Source organism: Perissodus microlepis, chromosome 18, assembly GCF_051167445.1.
Source record: "Perissodus microlepis isolate ML-2025 ecotype Zambia chromosome 18, ASM5116744v1, whole genome shotgun sequence".
In the NCBI taxonomy this organism is placed as follows: domain Eukaryota; kingdom Metazoa; phylum Chordata; class Actinopteri; order Cichliformes; family Cichlidae; genus Perissodus; species Perissodus microlepis.
Window position 1 is genome coordinate 24975941 of NC_140478.1, and position 20733 is coordinate 24996673.

Consider the following 20733-nt stretch of genomic DNA (forward strand, 5'->3'; position numbering starts at 1 on the left):
CACACATCAAAATGAAAATGATGCTTTACGACCAAGTGGTAAATGCAAACCACTGGTGAAACCGAGGCAGCCTCGTTTAAGCTATACACAGGGATAAACACATCTCACACAATCAAAAACTCAAACCACCTTAAAACGCAGCAGGATAGTCCAGATATTGTTTTAGATTAAATCATTCACCTGAATGGTTAATAGTTTCTGCCTTTGCTAGTTGGCAGCTGAAATGCTAGCATGTAAAACAAGCTCATATTTCATTATTTCATTAGTACTCCCTCTGTCTCGCATAGAGAACCACAAAACCCAGCACAGTTCTGCAGTTTTTTATTATTACTATTGGTTTTTTTAATCTAGTATGTCTCTGGACTGTGTCAGAGAAAAACTTCCATAAAACCCAACAGATGTGTGGACATCAACATGCAAGGTAAGAAAGTCTACTGCTGCCAGCACTGCTAGCGTTAGCCACACTCTAAAACCAATCTGGCATCACCTGTGTGTGCCAAGCTTGCCACAATTAACCACACATTTCAGCAGCAATGAAAACGACTGAAGTGAATACTGAATAAAATGTGATTCAGCAGTCTCACACAACTCTCAAATATTGTGCGGACAAAGTTTAGCCTGCACTCAACTTTTATCTTTTTGTGGATTACTTTCTTAATTTTGGTTAATGTTCTTTGACTAGTAAATTAGTCACCAGGAACATCCCTCGTACAAATTAGTTCCCTCACATTCCTGTGATGCAAGCAGATCAGGGGAAATGGAAGAGACATGATTTGATGTGTTTGTGATTAGTGGGATGAGTGCATCGTGTCATTATTTTCCCAGTTAACAAGTGCAAAACAGGGTCAGAGGACTCAAACAGGTATCACAGATTATTGTAGTAGGGGGGGAGAGACCTTACTCAATGTACTATTTAATAAAATTGTATTGGGCTAAATAAAGAATGCCTAAAAGATTATATATTATAAAATATCTAAAATCAAAGGACTTTATGGTTTAGTGAATACCTGCCACAAGGCAGACAGAACTTTCTACCTAGAAAAAAACAAAACACTGGGCACACCTTGGGTTCTATGAGATGAGAGCACAATAAGTCTCCTTTGCTTTTCATTAGGCCAACATATTTGAAATATGTCTACCTAATCAAAGTTGTGAATTTGAAAGTAAACACCAGTCATAAAAATCAGTGACACCAATGTATCTGAAATGGTTCTTAAAAAAAACATCTCAACTGCAGCTCTGTCAACAAATCCTACATCCATTTCAGCCACAGCAACAGCAGCAGAAGCAACAGCACTACAACTACTAGTAGTAATCTTCTGTGAATGTATCATGTCTGGTAAAATGGCACCAGATGCATTTTTATAACAAATACAGGTGTAAAGTAGAAAATATTAAACCAAGTTTAAATGTAACAATTTTTAGTAACGTCTAACATTTAATAATACACCCAAAAACTGAAATATATATAGTCGAATCTTAAAACCCACACGACTGAGAAAATGAAACAAGGAAATGTAAATCAACTGATTACTTTGTATGGGCATTATATTCCAGTATTCACACACGGAGACTATTTCATAACATGCACATGTAAGTACATCTGTAACCTGTAGCAGCTGTGAAAGCACATCAGCAGAAGAATTACATTTCTGAATAAATATTGCTTTAGTGGAGAGTATCAGTCACTGAAAAACCACAACAGGAAAAGAAGAAGAGGAAGAACCGGATGTTCGCTGGTGTAGCATATTCTCTTTTCATGACCCTCTTAGACTCGGGTGGGGGGGTGGAGGGGGGGATAGCCATGTCTACGTGGTTACTTTCAGTATAATAAAGCTGTAAAATCTCAGGTTACAAATGCCTGCAACAATAAATCACCCAACCAAGTGTTTACTTAAGTTAGCCTCCAAGCTACCTCTTTTAGCTCAGCCTGACAAAAAAACCCTACAGCTCAAACTGTCAACAAACCGCTGTGACACCAAAAAAAAATCTCTATATAAAAAGGTTTCTATTAATAGCATTGTGTCCCATTCTGACCACGTTCCACAGGAGGTGAAAGGTGAGGCTTGTTTGACTAGTGGCTGAGGTGGAGGGAGACCTTTTGCCTGGGTGTGGCTGGACACAACTATCCTCTGGACTCGCTGATAACTGGGTCTGCATGCTACTGAACGCATTGAGGCCAACCTTGAAGCAGTGCTCTGAGGGTTTGAAATCCCCATGTGTGACAAAACATGCTAAACACACACGGTCATGTGCTCCCTTGTAGATTCTGCATGGCTCAGAGTCTGTGTGTAGCTCACTCTGCTAGGCCTGGGAGAGAGTGTGGAGCCGATGAGGAGGCCTGGTCATGATTAGGCAGCAAAATGTATCCTCGCGTGTCAAACCTCACTTTGATCCATTCAGCTTCCCCTCTGTCTGTCTCAGCAGTGAAAGAAATGGTTGAGCTGTGTGGGTGTGTGCGTGTGTGTGGGGCAGGGGGAGACAGAGAAAGCAGGGAAGCATATGAGTGCATTCATACACTTACAATGATTTGTTTTATGTCAGGGCATTAAGAGAAAGTATAGTCAGGAAGTGTATATTCTCCCTCTCACACGCACGCACACACACACACATATACAGAAACACACAAAACCAACACAGAGGCGTTTTGTGTCTCACCTTCTGCTACTGACCTTCCCTTTGTTTACAGCGCATTGCCGGGATACTCCCTTTGATTCGGCTTCGCACACGTGACCCTAGCCAGTTTCTGCTCTGCAGTGCTGCTGCTAAAAATAGCCTCAGCTTGCCCTGGCTCCACAGCTAGTTTACATAAGCTCTAAGGGGGGTGGGGGGAGAAAAGGGAGCGACATAGGGGGAGAGAGAGGAGGGGGAGTCTCAGTAAAGAGAGAGCGATAGAGAGCGAGGGGGAGAGAGGAGGAGTAAAAAGGGGGAGGAGAGAGGGAGGGAGGGGATGGGATCTATGGACAACCATTCCACAATCTCTGAGCAGGGAACCTGCAGCGCCACTGCTGTCCTCCAGCAGACTATGCCTTTACACTCCTGGTCAACAGCAGGGGGTGTGTGTGTGCGTGTGTGTGTGAGAGAGTACGTGTGAGAGAGAGAGAAAGGTATTTGTGTATGTGTGTGGTCGGCGCACACAGTAACAGACTCACAGATATCCACCATTCACGAGGCTCGCTCTGTCTCTCTGCTGGACGTGCATTTTAACCCAAAAATAAAAAATCTATTTATAGCCTCCCCACCCCCCAAATCTTTAAGTGGAGCATAAGTTCTCATCGTCCTCTGCAGCACTGCTTACACTGAGCTTAAAACCGCCATAGTGATGATTTACTTTTTTCATACTGTACATTACGACACAGATTTACATGTTAGACACTTTAGCCAAAATGTATATCAGGTGCTATGGAAATGAGTGGCGTTTCTAATGTGATTCTCCTCAGGCTAAAAGAAGCTGTCAGAGCCTCTGGTCTCTAGAAACTAAATAAAAACACATTGGCAGTGTAGCCAATCTTGTGGCATGTAGCATGCAACGCAGGGCAGCTTTAGGCTTTCTTAACCGCTTTCAAATGTCCACCCAGGCTGGCTGTTTGAATCTATAACTCAACGAATAGACAAAACAATTAAGTTAGAGGAAAACTAAAATCTCAGGCACACATAGGGCATCACTTAAACATCTTCAAGTAAAAAGCGGTTAACACACAGACACACATACACACACTCTCTCTCAGGGAAAAGGCTTGGCATGTGTTCTCATGTGCTCCGCAACATCCTCTCTGCTATCGCTTTCTGGCCTCAAGAGACGACTGAAAAGAGAGAGAACGGCTCGGTCCCACAGGGGGCTCTAACAACCTTAAGGACAGTGGTTTGTGTAGATGGTGTCCCACCGAGGTTCCAGCAGATCTGATCCTACATTTCAGTGCAAAACCACTCCTTCCTTTCCCTCAAATAACTCACAGATACAGCCAAACACAAACACGCACAGTTCCATAGTGCGTCCTTTGATTATTCCTCAGTCAGCTGACAAGAGGGTCATCTGATTTTAACAAGCGACACAAAGGTTTTTGTTAATCTGGATTATGGTCTTACATGACTCATTTTATGTACAAAGTATTTAATTTTTTTAATTAGTAATGTAGCGATAATGTAAATGAAAAACAGAGCTAGAAGAGTTTTAATTAGTTTGAAACCATTTAAAATTTGTTTACCAAGCATTCATGCCTTAAAAAAAAAAAGAAGGGAAAAAAGTTCTAAAACTACAAAAAGGAGAAAAAAAAAAAAAAAAAAAAAAAAAAGAGAAAGCCTTAATTTTTTTAATGCCTTTAAATGTTCTTACCCGAACAACAAGGTGTGCTGTTTCTATGGCCTGTTTGGTGGTTGAATCTAACATAATGAGGAACATTTGTTTGGTTGTTTACAACTTTAGAGCTGGGAAATAAAAAGAAAAGAAAAAACTCTCACCATAACGCTACCAAAATGTTCCTCTTCCTCATTCATTTCTTCCTCCAGTCCACTTCCTACCTGCCAACAAATGCTTCTCTATTTTTCCATCAAAATAAAAACTACTGTGCCGTTGGGATTCAACTCTGTTGAATTCTGGCCTGATACTGTACTTGAAATTAGGCCCATAGTTGATGTTTAAACAAACATATGTTTAAAATTTTTCATATTTCTGTCTGACTCCAAGTACATGGGTTTTAAAATCCCACCAAATATTAATATCGGTGTGCATCATGCACACAAGAAGTTTACAGTTGTCTCAAATCTGAAACATGCACACGCTACGAGTTTGAAAACACAAAGGCAGCAAAACTAAACTGTGATGCATCCAGTTTCTTACACTTTAGCCACACTGTGCAGTGAGAAGAAAGGCAGAAAGCTGAATCGAAACAAATGTGGATGGTGGAGGTTAACTCGCAGTAATATTTGTCAGCAGCAGTACGTTAGCTGACGTTAGCCTCAAAGGCAAAAATATTTACCACTGCCTAACAACACTGCTAATCCAGGACTAGCGGTGTATGTGAAGTTGTGTTGTTGGCACATAACACAAATCCTCTTCTCAACAGCCCAACTGACAGTTGTAGTAGCTTGTTGTTTCAAGGCTGCCGTTTCAAACTTTCATTTCTGTCATTTCTTTCAGACTTGCGTCTCTCATTGGCTGTTGTTAAAGTAATCATAACTATGTGGATTTTAAATCTTTAGACTGTTGGTGTTTCTGGAAGTTCTGTAAATCCTCACACAGCCAGCTTATCTAGGTTTGTCATCAGCACTGACAAAGGTCCCAAACCACTCCGCTGAATGACGGGACAGGTTAATAACGCCCAAAACTCCTGAAGCCAAGTCAAAAGAAGAGCTCCAATAATATATCAGATTAATATTGGCAATGGCCAACCCATCATCAGTGGGATTGTGCAAAGAAAAGCTTAAAAACCTCAAAACAAGTCTACTACATTGTTTGTAAAGATGATTCCTCTAGAAAAAAAAAGAAGAAAATATAAAACACACAAAACAAATAAAGCCTGGAACATGTATCTGGATCAGCAAAAAGGTTTTAGAAACACTCATCTCAGCCAGAAATTCAGACATTACAAGTAAAATACAAGTCAAAATTGATGCAACAGCACAGATAAACCAACACTTGTCTCTTTTGGTGATAGGCTGACATCAATCCATATGACCGGCAGTAGAAAATACCGCTGCACCTTTAGCATGACATGTTCTTACAGCCATCATCAGACTCACAAACCTCATGGACTGTGTTGACTGACACAGATCAGTAACGTAGCTTTCATCCCGTGTGAAAGAAAATCTTCGTAGTGTCAGTGTCATACCACTTAGATGATGCATAAATTTAAACTGTGAAAGTAACCCGAATATAATTTATGCAAGCAGCAATCCATACAAATCAACAGAGTCCGTGAAGGTTTAACAGCTTCCAGGGGGACAAATATTTCTTATGTGATAAAAACAACTGATCAGAATAAAAGTTCTTACACTGAAACATAAACACAAGTAGAGTCATTCAGACTCATCATTATAGGCGGTACATCAGATCAACTAAAACATTAAGAATTCAAGCAACTTATTGGTGACACAAAAAAGCAGCAGTGACATGCAGCCAGTGTATAAATATCGCTCTCTCTGGCTCTTCCATGAACAGAAGAGGCTCCTTATTGAGGAGAGCCACTGTTTGTGAAGCCTAGCCCCTCTGTTTCTGTAGGGCCTTCAGGGGCTGGGGCTGGCTGACAATGCCAACCATTCTTAGCACTTTACAGCCCCAGATGACTGTGTCAGTGGCCCCCAGGCTGGTGGCAGAGTCCCGTGACCAGCACTAAACCCCAGCCCCAACCTCAGCCCCAGCCTAGTCCAAGAGCAAGATCAAGCCTTAGACTTATCCACCCACAGTCAAGCCCGATCTCCGGGACTCTGCACAGGACAGTTGGATACCTGTCCCATCCCAGGTGTGCCTCTGCTGTGGCCATTTTCACAGCACAACATCCTAACCTGATTAAACATGCACCACATGTCAGTCACAAAAAAAAAATCCCAGTTTTAAACCTAAGATGCTGAAGCTGAGTTCTGAAACTTGCTTAAATTTAAAAAAAAAAAAAAATTCTTGGTCAAAGCAGGCGTTTTCACATAATTAATAATAACTAATTAGCAATTATATTAGCAACTAATTTGGATTCTTTTCCTGTTTTTGTACTTTTGACTTGATGAATAACAACTGAAGTCTGTTTCAGTTTAAGAAACACTAATGACCTGAAAAACAAGCTTGTGTGTGTATAATATATATATATATATATATCTCACAGACTGTGGTACAAAGTCAGGGTGTATTATCAAAAGGTGACTCCATCATTTTCCATTTACAGAATAAGTAACATGCACTATGCTTACACATGTTTACAAATATAAAGGTGAGTGACTATGTATTATTTTAAAATTCGGAAATAGCAAAAAAAAAAAAAAAAAAGGATAAAATCTTAACTATACCTATATCAAACCACCTCTTTATGAACTACATCTTTTGTTGCTGTTAAACCATCTAAAAAAAAAAAAAGATTCAGATTCCTTTTCATTTGATCAAAGAACATTTGCCTGTTGTTTGTTTCATAATCCATATGCTAAATCTCTTAAATCGTGCCCCTAAAAAAATATATTATGATCATTTAAAAGACTAAAAAAAAAAATAGACAGACTAATAAAAAAAACCCAAAACCAAAAAACTGAAATGAAAACAGAGAGAAACAAAACAAAACAAAACAAAACACAAAACCATGAAACAATAAGACCTTACAAAAACCCAACTCAATTTGTGAACTATAATAAACACACAAATCTTAGCATTAAATTATTGTGTTCCTGTTGAGGCAAAGTCACCAGAGGAAGTACATGGTTGGCTGCTCTGAGTTTGTGGTACATTTATATAAAAAAAAAAAAACAAAAAAAACAAAACAAAAAAAAAAACCCTCTAAGGCATCTCAGGCTTCATCCTCATTGCAGGAATAAGCCCCAACTTGTTCACAGCCAATTTACTCAGTACCACCACCATCCAGTGCAGCTCTCCTCTGGCCCAATCCTGTTTGGCTGCTGCAGCCCAACATCCCAGCCATCATCATCATCAAGCACACTAACACAAGAGTTTCATACCAGCCTAAACAGCATCTAGCACTGGTATGATGATGAATCTCAACATATTATTTGTGCCATGTTTTGTGTCATATTTGCTGTGGGAACATTCACCACAGCAGCAGGCCTGGGAGTTCAGATTTGCGTGTGAAAAAGTGTTTGATTTTGCCGTTGACACATCCAAGGCATTGCGATGGAACCAGCCTGCCGCAGCTGAAAATAGCTTATAATCAATCAGCTGGCAGACACATATCTGTGCTCTTAAAACGTATAAATGTGCAATGCAGAGGCCAGATCGATGGGTGACAGGATTCCAAAAACATCGATATGGACATGCTCTTTGGCATAACAAGCGCCTGCCATCGGCCCGTACTTATTTCCTGTGCCTCTGTCCGATGGGCCATCCAGCGTTAGGCTGGCTGGAAAAAATATATCTGCCAGTGGTGCAAGGTCTGTGAAGGACAACACAAATGAAACAGAAGAGGTATATAATCCGCCCTTGTAAAATCTAAATATGACATCTAGCTAAATCTAACCAAAATGTGTTCTGGTGGCATTGTTGCAAAACCACAAATCGCAAAGAGTGAGCTACATATAGGTTATTTCCTTTTTGCTAAACCTGCATAGTGACTGATTAGAAAAACTAATTGCTATCAAGATCAAGGAGTCACCAGCACAGCCCCACTAATCAGCATGGTGTTTAAATATAAATAAAAAGAGAGTAAGATATGAAATAAAACTGAAATAAAAGTCATGACAATGCGGTTTTATACTATGTGAGTGTTACAAGCTTGTAATACAACTTGTGCTGATGTTTTCCAGGGAGAATCTTAGTATACTGCTAACATCAGAGGTAATAACCATGAGCAGAAAAATCTGCAAATAACCAAACAAGTTTAGATTCTCCCGCCATCTGAGGAACTGAAAACTCAAGTGAATTACTTTAGACGGCAATGTCCCCACAATCGTAGGAAAACCTGCATGATCTGATATCCCTGTGGCGAAGTGGTTCCCACATCATCACAACAATGTTGGTCCAGGATCAACACTGCAACCAACCAATTACATTATCTCAGAATTCAGTTAGCGTTACCTGAGAAGTTAGCTAATACTGTTAAAAACAACAACATAAATAACCCAAATTTAACTAACAGCAAAGCTAACCTGAATATATACCTGTTATATTGAATTGATTAATAAAGTAAATACTTTAAATGGTTACCATCTGTTCCAGGAGAGAGCTTTTTTCCTTTTCCCAGCATATTCCAAACTTATGACATCACAACAACATGATGATGCAGGAACAACACCAGCACAGAGAAATCAGATACACCAGGACAACCCTGTTGTATTCGAGCAGGGCTAATGAAGCTAGCATGATTGTTAGCTTTGGTTGACACCATGTATGCCTCATGAACTGTGGAAACTTTGTGGTTTGATCAGGAAGGGCGTCCAGCATATAACTCTCATATCTATCAACCACTTGTTACAAGGGAGCAAGAGAAAATAGCTTTCTTTATATACTGAGTGCATGTGTGTCACTCTGTGTTCATACCAGTGCATGTGCTTCAGTGCAGCTAAATTCGCTCCGTTTCTGTTAATCCATTACATCTGTTTGTATCACTTCTACTCTACACTGCATTTTAACACAGCCAAAAATCACATTAAATCTCTTCTCACATAGTTTTCTTTTCCTAGTGTCAGTCAACAAAACAAGGTGAAATATTGACTTTAATGCAGCCATCGGAGTCAATATTTCCACCAATATTTTGACCACAGAGCGAACAGAGGCAAGCCATTTACCAGGCCGCTGCTCTACACCGCTGAAATCCGGATTTCGTGATCTCGATGCAGTCTGGCAAAAATCTAACCCTGTTCTGAGAATGAAACTGTATTTACACATAAAGCAAAGTGTCTCAGCTCTGTATAATGCGCTGCACTAATTAAATTGGCTATTTCTTTGTCACTTATTCCTCTTCCTAGGGGCGGGGCCAGCAGCCATTCCAGTTCAATTCAAAGCTACCCTCAAAGTTCAGATATCTATAGTGGGAAAATATGAGGCCAACAATAATGTCCCATAATCTACCACAATAAAGTGGTAGATTATGGGACCTTTAAAAAGCAAAGCCTAAACAACAAGAGACATTCACAAAAAAATTTAAAAAAAATACTGATATCAAAACACAAACATTTGATTTAATACACCCAGTCTCCAACAGAATTACCTATGCTCCCTTTCTTTTAACCCAGTTGGCAGCTGAAGCAGTCTGCCACAACTTCCAGGATGGTTACTCAGAACAGTTCGTGGTCATAACAACAATAGGTGTGCATGTGTATATGTGTGGACCTTTACACAGACATGTCTGTTGCCATGTAGGACAGAGTATCTATGAGAGTTCATACAGAGGTTAGAACCGAGAGGAAGTAAGCGAGAGGCTGTGGAGTCTGACAATTTCCAGCCTTCAATCAAAACACACGGCTCAGGCAACACAGGGATACTGTGAGGTTTTTGCTGAAAAGCAAGATTTAGGAACATGGTGCAAAAAGCCTAGCAGTTATCAAAATGGTTAGACCATTCATTTTATTTTCAAGATTTAATATTTCTGTTTATGTCAAATAAATTTACAGCACCACAGTTAGATTATTACACAACTTTATCTTTCAAAGAAAAAACATTCTGAGATGAAAAGTCACAAAGCTTTAAGTTTAACAAATAAGGTAATGTTTATTCTAAAGATTTTATTTTGTGATAGACAAAACAAACAGTAAGCGGGGGCGAGAGATGGGGAATATAACGCAGCAAATTGGCCTGGGGCGTACTCAAACACATGCCGCTGCAGCCTTCGGTACATGGGGCACGTGCTAGAGGGGCACCCCAATGATGATTCCTTGACCAAACATTATTGTATAACTGCCCAAACAGGAGCAGAGAGGCAGAGATAGGAGGATAAAATGACAGCCAGAGGAGAGCAGAAAGAATGAATGATATTTTTGTGGAGGAGGAGGATGAAAATAGAGAGGGAAAAAAAAAATCTGACTTCAATCACTTGGCAGTATTCCCCCCCCTCATTCAAAACAGTAGATGTAGGACAGAAAAAGGCATAGCAACCAAGTTCAAAATCAATACACACAACAGAGAAGTCACACATGAAGCACTGAAACACTGTATGCTTTTCATTGTCTTCATTTTACTGTGTTAATGTTTGCTCATGTCACAGGACAGCTGTATTATCAGCGCTCGGGCTAGCTGCAAGCCTCAGTGGTTTCAGTTATGACAATATTCCTGGAGATTTCAACATTCAGAAGCATTTGCAGCATTTGTGACGAGGAAGTAACAAAGATCTGAAATGTTTATGGTACCACGATATTAAATGATGTCACCATGACACTGGGATATGGACTAAAATAAACACAAAATGCTCTTTCTTTCTTTTTTGCGCTGGCCTACAACACGCAGACTGACTCAGAGCAGCAAAGACAAACACAGGCCGTGTGGACTGTAACAGCTCCACCTTACAGATTCATGTGACTCTCTAACCATCACCTGACTTTTTCTCTTCTTTCTATGGACGCTCCTCACAGGCAGGGGAACAACAACAAAAGTTACATTAATGTTCGAGGAACAGAAGATATTTAGGGGAAAATTAAAAACTCTCTCTACACTCCAAACATATGAACACACCAGTCACTGATGTAGCCTGCTTGTGACCTAGAGTTATTAGTTTTGTATCTTCTAATGCGTTTTAGCTTTGAATTCAGTTTGGCTTCAGTTAGTTTCCAGAGTGGGCTTGCTTCTTCCAGTTTTCGTTAGTTTTAGTCTTTTCAATTATAAATATATATTTTAAGGGACAGGTATTTAGGAAAATTGTAATAGATGTGACATTACCACACCACTGTAAAGACATCCTAAGAACACTTCCTCTACATTTTATATTAATTCACTTTGAAAGTTCAGGGCTTGCAAAATCGCTAGCCCGACGTCCCGGGGCTAGCGATTTTTCCAGTCGGGCTACCAAAATCTGTCTCTGCCCTGCCCGTAGGGCTATCATAGGAAAATATATTTCAATGCTTTTGCATTCTTTCGGAAATGTAGCTGGGTAATTATGTCATTGGCATCGGTGAGCCACTGTCAATATGTGACATATTGAAATCGTGTTTGAATTTGCGCTTGTTTTTTGCTTTCACTTTGCAATCGCGGGAACTGTGTATAGAGAGCGACAGCACTGATTGGTGAGTGATGATAATTTGCGCACCAATTCCTCTGACATCGTCTTATCAATCGTTAGCTTACTATGCAAACATGACAAGTGAAATCTCCCGCAGCAAGCTTAAACATGTGAGAGGTTGATCGCGCAGAGAATCGCTGAGCGTTATGTGAGTGCGTGTGTAAAAGCAGCAGGATATATATTTTAGTTCTGCTGAGCCAAATAAGACAGGTCAGGGTGAAGAAGTGACAGCCAAAGAAAAGCTTACCACAAAACGGAAAGGTTATGACAAATCAGACTATAAGGCAAAAAGAAAGTGCAGCTTTATGGTTTCATGGACAAAAGAATTTCTGTGGCTGCGATATGATGAGCTATATAACCAGGGCTGCACATAAGTGGTCCGCAGGTGCGCATTTGCTGTCAAAATAAAAAACGCGCACAAGATAAGAAGTTGCACCGCGTGTTTGCGTACATAAGATTTTCTGGAGGAGGACAGACATTTGTTTAGAACTCTTAAAGATGTCGAAGAAGCAAACTCCTTTAAGCAATTACTTTGGTTTTCCTCCACCTCCAAAGAAATGTCAGAAGGAGTCCGAACCACAAAAGAAGCACGTATTCTCGGAAAAGTGTTTGCAGCAGGTGAGCTGGCTTCAAACAAATGATGAACGCACAGAGGTGTGGTGCAGAATGTGCCGTGAAAATCCCACTCTAGCGGACAAAAACAGTGCCTTTTATATGGACGCAAACGCGCGTTGCAACTTCTTATCTGGTGCGCGTCTTTTATTTTGACAGCGAATGCGCACATGCGGACCACTTATGTGCACCCGTGTAAATAACATAATGTTCTGCCGGGTGTGTTGTTGCTTTTCCCTCGATTTCTGAGTCGACAAGCGCCTTTGTTACTGGGACCAGTCATTTTAAGAAAGGCCCCCATTAGAACCCATGAGAAATGCAAGAAATGCATTATTGCTCAGTCTGCAATATCTTTCCCAGAACAAACACCAATTGCAAATAACATACTAAAAATAAACCTGAAAATCTGTTTAGAATAGCGTACTATGTTGCAAAGAGTGAACTACCACTGGCACAATTTAGCAGTCTTTGCAAACTTCAAAAAGCAAATGGCCTCGATCTTGGTTCCACTTGCCTCTTTCCCGTGACTTCAGTGGAAATTTCAAATTCAGGATCTGACACAGACTGATTCATGTCCTACACAGTTCTTACAAGTTCATAGAAATTTCTGTTCAATTAGAACCAAGTATTTGAGTTGATGATTGTAATTTTTATACAATGTTGTAATTTGTGTTTAAACAATTTTTTGATTAATGTTTTGTTTCCGTTACAATATTATACTTTAATGTATAATCAATCAAAAAATTGCTCTCTTTTTTATTCGGGCTACTTAAATTTATTTTGGGCTACCAAAAACTGAAGAGTCCCTGCCCAAAGGGCTACCAGGGATTTTGAAATTTTGCGAGCCTTGAAGTTCATTCATCTATTTATTTATTTTTTTCCCCAAGTCTAGGTTTTTTTTGTTTGTTTGTTTTTTGTTTGGGTTTTTGTTTTTTGTTTTTTTTTTGTTTTTGGGGGGGGGGGGGGGTGTCAGTTAACTGGCAATGTTTTACCACACCTAGATTTAGTTTGCAGTTTTACTTTAGTTTACTGTAATGACCTCGCTTTGATCGAACCCTCAGAGATAAAGGGAGCCAACCTTTGGGATGGGAGGGGACTCCTGAGCCCACAGCATGTACATATCCTCATATTTACATGTGACTCCAGAGGTGAGTCAGAGGGGAAGCAGAAAGAGAGCACTGTAATCAGTGAATCCTTTTGCATATCCAAACTTCCTTTTACAGGGAACAGAGGGGCCCTTCCTAGTGTACAACCAGCACCCTATGGTGGCCCAAAGTGCTTTAGGAGCCGTAAAAACAATCCGGGACTCTCCTCAAAGTGACATCAGTTTCAGCACCCTGCACACTGCAGTATCAGTACTTACTACATCTACAGTTCAGCTGGACTAAGATCGTAGCTGCTACACTTTACACTGTTATTTAGTGAACCAATCCGAAGGTAGATGTTTGCCTTACTTAAACAGTTGAAAAATACTAGCTTTAACTAGAGCAGGGATAGTGGCCTAACAAAGGGACTAATCTGGCCCATCTAACGGATTGGCAAATTGTAAAAGTTGCTATTAAACAAGACCTAAATGCTGGACAGTATTTGGAGGATCACTTCATGAGAGCCCAAACTGTTCCTTTCATGTCTACATCATTGACATTATAGATAGCCAGCCATACAAAACCAAGGAATGAAAAAAAATTAGGCATTTTTTTACTGTTATTATTCCATTCAATAACAAAATTCCTGTTTGTTTTTTTTACTTTGTTTTTTCCCCAAATTAAGAGAAATTCTCACCTTTTTTTAATTATGTGAAAGAGCTGCCAACTAATATGTTTCTTAGAGCACAGTTAAGCCAAAGCCCACCGACAGGTTTCTTTGATTTTCTACATAAGTATTTCTTTCCGATTATTTTTCTCAAAACTGCACATCTCAGGCTGTACATCAGTTTTGCAACAATAACAACAACCACCACCACAATAACAACAACGATAGCAATGAAAACAGAAGACTCTCAGAAAGTTTCAGCTACGCTACTTTACACCAAAAAGAAAGAACTGATTTAGAGGCATTTAATCGGTTATAGATTGCAGGAAACAGCCGTCTAGCCAAGACCAAATTTTACTTTATGTGGTTTATGAGCTAAACTGAGTTTGACACCCCCAAACTGCAAGATCACACCATCATTACCTAATTACAGTTTTCAATAGAACAGCTTCAATAAATTTAACACTGGGGCATTTTAATACAGGTCAGACCAGGCTTTGCATATTGCCATGGAGAAAAGCCAAACACACTGATATGAGGAGAGATATGCTAAATTTTCCAATGGACAGCTACAGCTCTTGCTCAATTTGCCACACCCAGAGTAAACATATCTTAGCCACATTCATATACGACATGACACCAACAGACACTGCAGAGCTTTCACCTCAAAGGCGACAGGGGGGGGAAAAAAAAAAAAAAAAAAAAAAAACACAGCCCAAAAAACCAAGGGTGTAGATGAAGCAGAGATTATAATTTGCAGGATGAAAAACAAACCAGGTCCTTTATCCTTCCCATTTATAGCAGCACAAACCATCAAGTACATAAAAGCATGTGTTCATGAAGTGAACTCCGTAAAATGTATTATGAAAGTTTGAACTCACTATTGTGCACAGTCGATGAGCTGGTATTCATTGGACCTCTCAAAGCATGCTTTCACTCCTTCGTCGTCCCACAGCTTCTTTGCGTGATCAAAGAACTCCTGAGAGGGATTTAAAAAAAAAAAAAAAAAGTTTTAAAAGCAACAAAACACATCAAGAAAAACATTTATATACAAGTACATGTACAGTCATATGAAAAAGAAAGTACAATCTCTTTTAGTTCATCTGGTCTTCAACAAGTCTTATAAATAGGTACAAAACATGACATATTAAATATTATTCATTTAATAAAAACCAAGACATAAATGAAAGAGCAGTGTTGGAAAAACTACGTGCACCCTCACTGTGTCTATAGGAATTAAGAGAGTGAGTAGCAGCCAGGTGCTGCTAATCAAATGCACTTGATTAACTTATGACTATTAATTGTGAGCAACTCAACAAAAGCAAACGTTTTGGCTTTTTCGTGGTCTCAAGCATTTAAGGATGCTGCCCAGCAATCCAGGAAGGGTTACAAGTCCATTTTCAAAAATATAATCCTTCCCAGGGAGAAAGATTATGCACAAGTTGCCAATCTTCCCAGGAGTGGACGTCCCAGAAAATTCACCCTAACTTGAGAACATCAAAGTCTCAGAGAAGTTACAAAAAACCCATGAGTGACATCTCAGTCTCTACAGGCCTTAGGCAGCATGTTAAATGTTGACGTTCATGACAGTAGAATTAGAAAAAGACTAAACAAGTATAGCTTGTTTGGAAGGGATACCTGGTGAAAGCCTCTTCTCTCTAAAAAGAACATGGCACCGTGGCCTAGGTTTGTAAATTTGCATCTGAACAAACCAAGAACAGATGAGACTGAAGTGGAGAGCCTTGGCCGTAGTGCACAGCGAAAACCAAACAGAATATCAACACAAACACCTCATACCAGTTGTCAACCACAGTGGTGGGGGAGTGATGATTTGAGGCTGTTTTTTTCAGCTGCAGGACCTGGTCACCTTATAGTGATTGAGTGAAACAGTGACGATCCATCTGACAGCTGGAGCTAAAGCTGGGCTAAAACTGCACCATGCAACAGGATAATGATCCAAATTGCCCACAAAACAAGAATCAAAGCGTCGCAATGGCCTGAAGTCTAAAACTTAACCTGACTCAAATCCAAAATTTCTTGACAATGACATAAGTAGCATCTAGCAGTAGCATCACGTGGAAAATTATGAAAAAAGTTAATTGCTAATAAAGGTGGTTCAACGAGTAATTGAATCATGGGGCGGACCTAGTTTTTCACGCATGGTTTCTGCATTTTTGCCCAGTTAAATAAATAATAGGACAGTTTAATATATCACGTGTCATTGTTCACCTGAGGTTGTGTTTAAATAATTTTAGAACTTGTAAAGGACCAGTTAAGTTTTTTATTTGTATATCATGTCCTGACACATACATTTTTCTCTTTCTTTATATAAAAAAATAGAAAGCGGTTGCAATTCTATCCTGTGTATTATGACATTTTCCAAACGTTCTCATGTTATTTCTGAAAATACAACTTTTTCTAGTCATGCTGCAACCCAAGCATGTTATTTCCTGACTTGAAACGTATTTAGCCTAGCTTTGGGATACCTGTTGGGATACATTTGCGTAACCTCCAGTTTGCAAGAACAACATTCTCTCAGCAAACATGAAAGCACATAAGAACAACAACACCAACAACACGTTGCGGGTGTCCACAGCTCTCCGTGTCCACTAACAACAAATACATTCACGACCTTTAGCTTTGCGCCAAAAACAGATTTCTTAGAATCGGTTTCTACTGCTACACGTAGCAAAAGCCCAACCCTATCTTTAACCCTTTTCACTTTGGTGCTGTAAGGTAATGTAAGGTAAGTAGGTCATCTAAATACCTTCTGATATGTTTTAGTTCTCCCCTAATGGACAAGACCTGAGAGAACAATTTAATAAAAAGAAAAAAAAAAAGAAAAGAAATTATGATTCAGATATTGGAAGTCCAAGCTAGTCCGAACACTGCTGTGTCACTGTAGGGGCATGAAGTGACAATTTATGACATTGGAGGGTAGAATTAAAATTGAAATAATATTGGATTGATGCAATCATTTACTGTAAATCATTTCATTACCATTTCATTGGTATTAATTAACTGTTAAAAACCCACACCATCTGACTTCAGCTGCATATTTGAGGTGTGAGAGTTCATTTCATTCCACTTGGCACCACCAACAAAACAATATGACTTCCTGGAGAAGCTTTCACGTAGCCATCAAGCTAATTCTGCGCAATGAGAGCGGGGATGCTGCTGGCTAAGTGTATTCACTGATCATCGTGTCGTCCAATGTTATTGCACTTTGCATTCAAAGTCAGGGCTTCAATGACCTGACGCATGACATTACACCTGGAAATTTAAAGCAGGACACTGCAGACACTTTTTTTTCCTTTAAATAACCACTTTGTATAAACATCTATCAAGAAAAACATACCAAATCACACAAATCACTAAACTGAAAGTTACATATACACAGTACACACACACACACACACACACACACACACACACACACACACACTTCACCCAGACCAAATACTTTTCTTCCATAGCTGGAGACAGTTACCTCAAAATGCAGGAGCAGAAAAGAATTTCTCACTCAACAACATTTCCTACATAACTACTGGACATGATGAAAACAGCAGGTCTCCTAGTTTGTTAGATCTGAATCACACCTATACAAAGATATGCACCATATATTCATATCCACGCTTCCAGGTTTGGTTTTCTCTTTTCCACCCAGTATATATATATAAGAAAAACTGGTTGGGTTTAACATACTCAAGCTAAATGTTTTAGTTTGAAAAATAGCTATAAAAATGAAAAGTAGGGTAAGAGTCTTTGAGCACATGCACTCCCCCCCCGAAAGTCTGTTGTAAGCCAAGAAAATCCCTAGCTTTATGTTCCATTTTACAACCTGTTGCAACAGAAAGGACAAAGTTGTAAACTAAAATGCTAACAAACACCATCTGTATTAGTCAATTAAGAGATTAGATGTTATATTGGGAGGGGGGGGTTACACTCACTGTCACAATAGAGACTACACAGTTCAGCCCCTACTGTCACTCTGTAAGGACTGCTGTGGTATCTTAAGTTTTCATGTTTAAATTACAAAACTACAAGATGACGTTTAAAGAGAAGAGAGGGTCAGAGTGAACTTAACTGTTATGTCTCTCTCCATTTCATTAAGTCTGTCTGACGTTATCTATGTCCTCCCGCCAATCTAAATCTAAAAGCAACATGAGAACATACGTCTTGCATGTACGCAATTTTGCTTTCCCATTCAATTCCTTGATCCATGTTTATCCAGGAATTTCTAAAAACTTAGTGTAGATCCTCTAAAGTACATAAATATAACCTGCACTTCTGGTGAATGAAATCCATCCATCTATGATGTAAATGCGTAGTTTCAGTACTTCAGCTAATGAGAGAAACTCATCAATGACTTTAAGACACTTTCCAGGAGTCTCTGTTCGATCTAGACAGAGGTGATTGAGCTAATATTCCTATTCGCTGCTTGTCCACATGTCTTTGAAATGGGCTCCTACTCCAGCATGGAGGCACCACATGACTCTCTGCGCTCAGCACTGGCTCTTCGCTGTGACTGGAGAGAGGGTTAAAGTAGCCCCGAACCAGAGAGAGAGGGGGAGAGAGAAAGGGAGAAGGGAGGCTGATAAATGATCACATGCTCCGGGAGATCTCCTCTCGGCAGATCCGGTGATTCAGTTAAACATGGAGTGGGGGGGTAAAAAAAAAAAAGGACTGATCCAGTCCTTTTGTTATATATGGCCTTACACTTAAGGTTTTTCCTCACTTGTGCCTTTGATAGACTTTTGATGCCAAGCTGTTAGCTGTTCTATCAAAATATGCAACATAACACATTGCACAACTGTGGATCTGCTTCCTGCAGCACACAGTTTACCTCTTGAACAAAAAAAAAAAAAAAAAAAAAAGCAGCCATATTTGCTTTCTGGTCTGTGTTTGCGTTCACCTCGGTTTCAGTCGAAATTCAACCCCCAACTGAACCAGTATCAGTAAGACAACACTAGTGCTGGTACAGGTCTCATAGAAGAAACATTAAGGGGTCTGAGACCCTAAAGAAAGGCTCAAAAAGGCTGGTGAGTGCTGAAGCTTGATGGAGGGAGGATGAGGGGTGGAAGGGGCAATAAGAAGGAAAGAAGAAAAGAAAAAAAAAAAAAAATATGGTCCTTAGGGCTCTTTTCCACAGAGGCGTGTGACACTGGGTCTTTGAATAAATGCAGTGTGTGCTACAGTGCCCTACAGAGGAACTGATAACACAGAAAGAGACCAGGAGGGAATCTGCTAAAACACAAGTTTTTTAACCCTTTCCTATGCTCTTCCTCCCACGCCATTTCCACCCCCCCACTCTATCGCCAGCCTCAAGATACTGATCATTTCTCAGCCTCTCAATGTTAATAAAGTTTTTGTGATGTAATCTGTCATACAGGTCAGGAAGACCAAGAACAAAATGGCCTACATTTCACTTAACTCATCAAAATAAAGTTGTAAAGCAAATGGCTTGCATCTTCCGTCGAACACTTAAATTCATTTGGGTTACTTTATAGATAGGCTTTTGACCTGTAATGGCTAATAACCTCAAATCCTTCCATACATAGCCAGCCAGACAACCAGTTGGCTCCTCGGTCAGCCATTGTCACCACATTTATTGAATCTTGGTATATCAGTGTTAGATAACTGTGCTCAGAGAGGCCTGACTTTGATGGGTTATCTCAGTAAACCAGTGCAGACAAATTTAGCCCAAAAAAAAAAAAAAAAAAAAAAAAAAAAAAAGAGTGAACAACTGTTCAAGACTGTTCTTCATTTTCCAGGGCCCGGCTCTAAACTAAATGATATATAGAGCGTTTGCAGTCCCGGCCCAAAGGTTCTGTAACAACCTACCCGAGGAAATCAGGTTGTTGGAGTCAGTCACCTCCTTTAAGTCATATCTTAACCCATGCTTTTATCTGATACCTCTTCTCAACTTGACTTTTAATTTCCCTTTTGAACTTTGTTTTATTCCCTAAATTTTGCAAATTCTGTTATTATAGGTTTCCAATTAGTAACTATTACAACTGAGCAGAGTTTGCTTTGTTTTGCTGGTCCTGTGAGGAACTTAATAACATGACGTCCTAAAACAGTAGCTATATAAATAAAGTTTTTTATTGTTATTTATATAAGATGAAAAAAGCATAAGAGAAGGCCTCCAGGCCACCTTTTGCCTCTCTGTAAGGATCCTCAAGTGATGAACTGGAAAAACTTCAAGGACTTTCCATGTTCCACTATAAAGATAACTACAACGGAAACTGCCCTTGATGTCTGTAATGGGGAAAAAGTTAAGCACAAAGCAGTTCCAATTACTTACAGGAGAAATAATCACAGGTTTGGCATGTAAACCGATATAAGATGATATTAAATCATGTTACACACTCACTGACAGTGTTCCACAAGTTGAACCGAGGCAAAAGATATGAACAGTGCATCCGTACAGTAACTCTGCTCCAGCTTAAAGAACAATAAGGTTCGCCTTTAAGAACAGACTGCAAGATATAAAGTAGCATTTTGGCGGCTT

At 39.6% G+C, this 20733-nt stretch overlaps 1 protein-coding gene across 2 annotated transcripts in view; it reads right to left on the reverse strand.

Moving 5' to 3' along the window:
• Positions 1 to 20733, reverse strand: part of LOC146367952 (guanine nucleotide-binding protein G(olf) subunit alpha) — a 55650-nt gene that overhangs the window by 16933 nt on the left and 17984 nt on the right. For both annotated transcript variants that reach the window (XM_084911774.1, XM_084911775.1), the window contains exon 5: positions 15101 to 15198. In XM_084911774.1, the coding sequence (XP_084767900.1) occupies positions 15101 to 15198 (98 nt within the window). The remainder of the gene's footprint in view (positions 1 to 15100; positions 15199 to 20733) is intronic.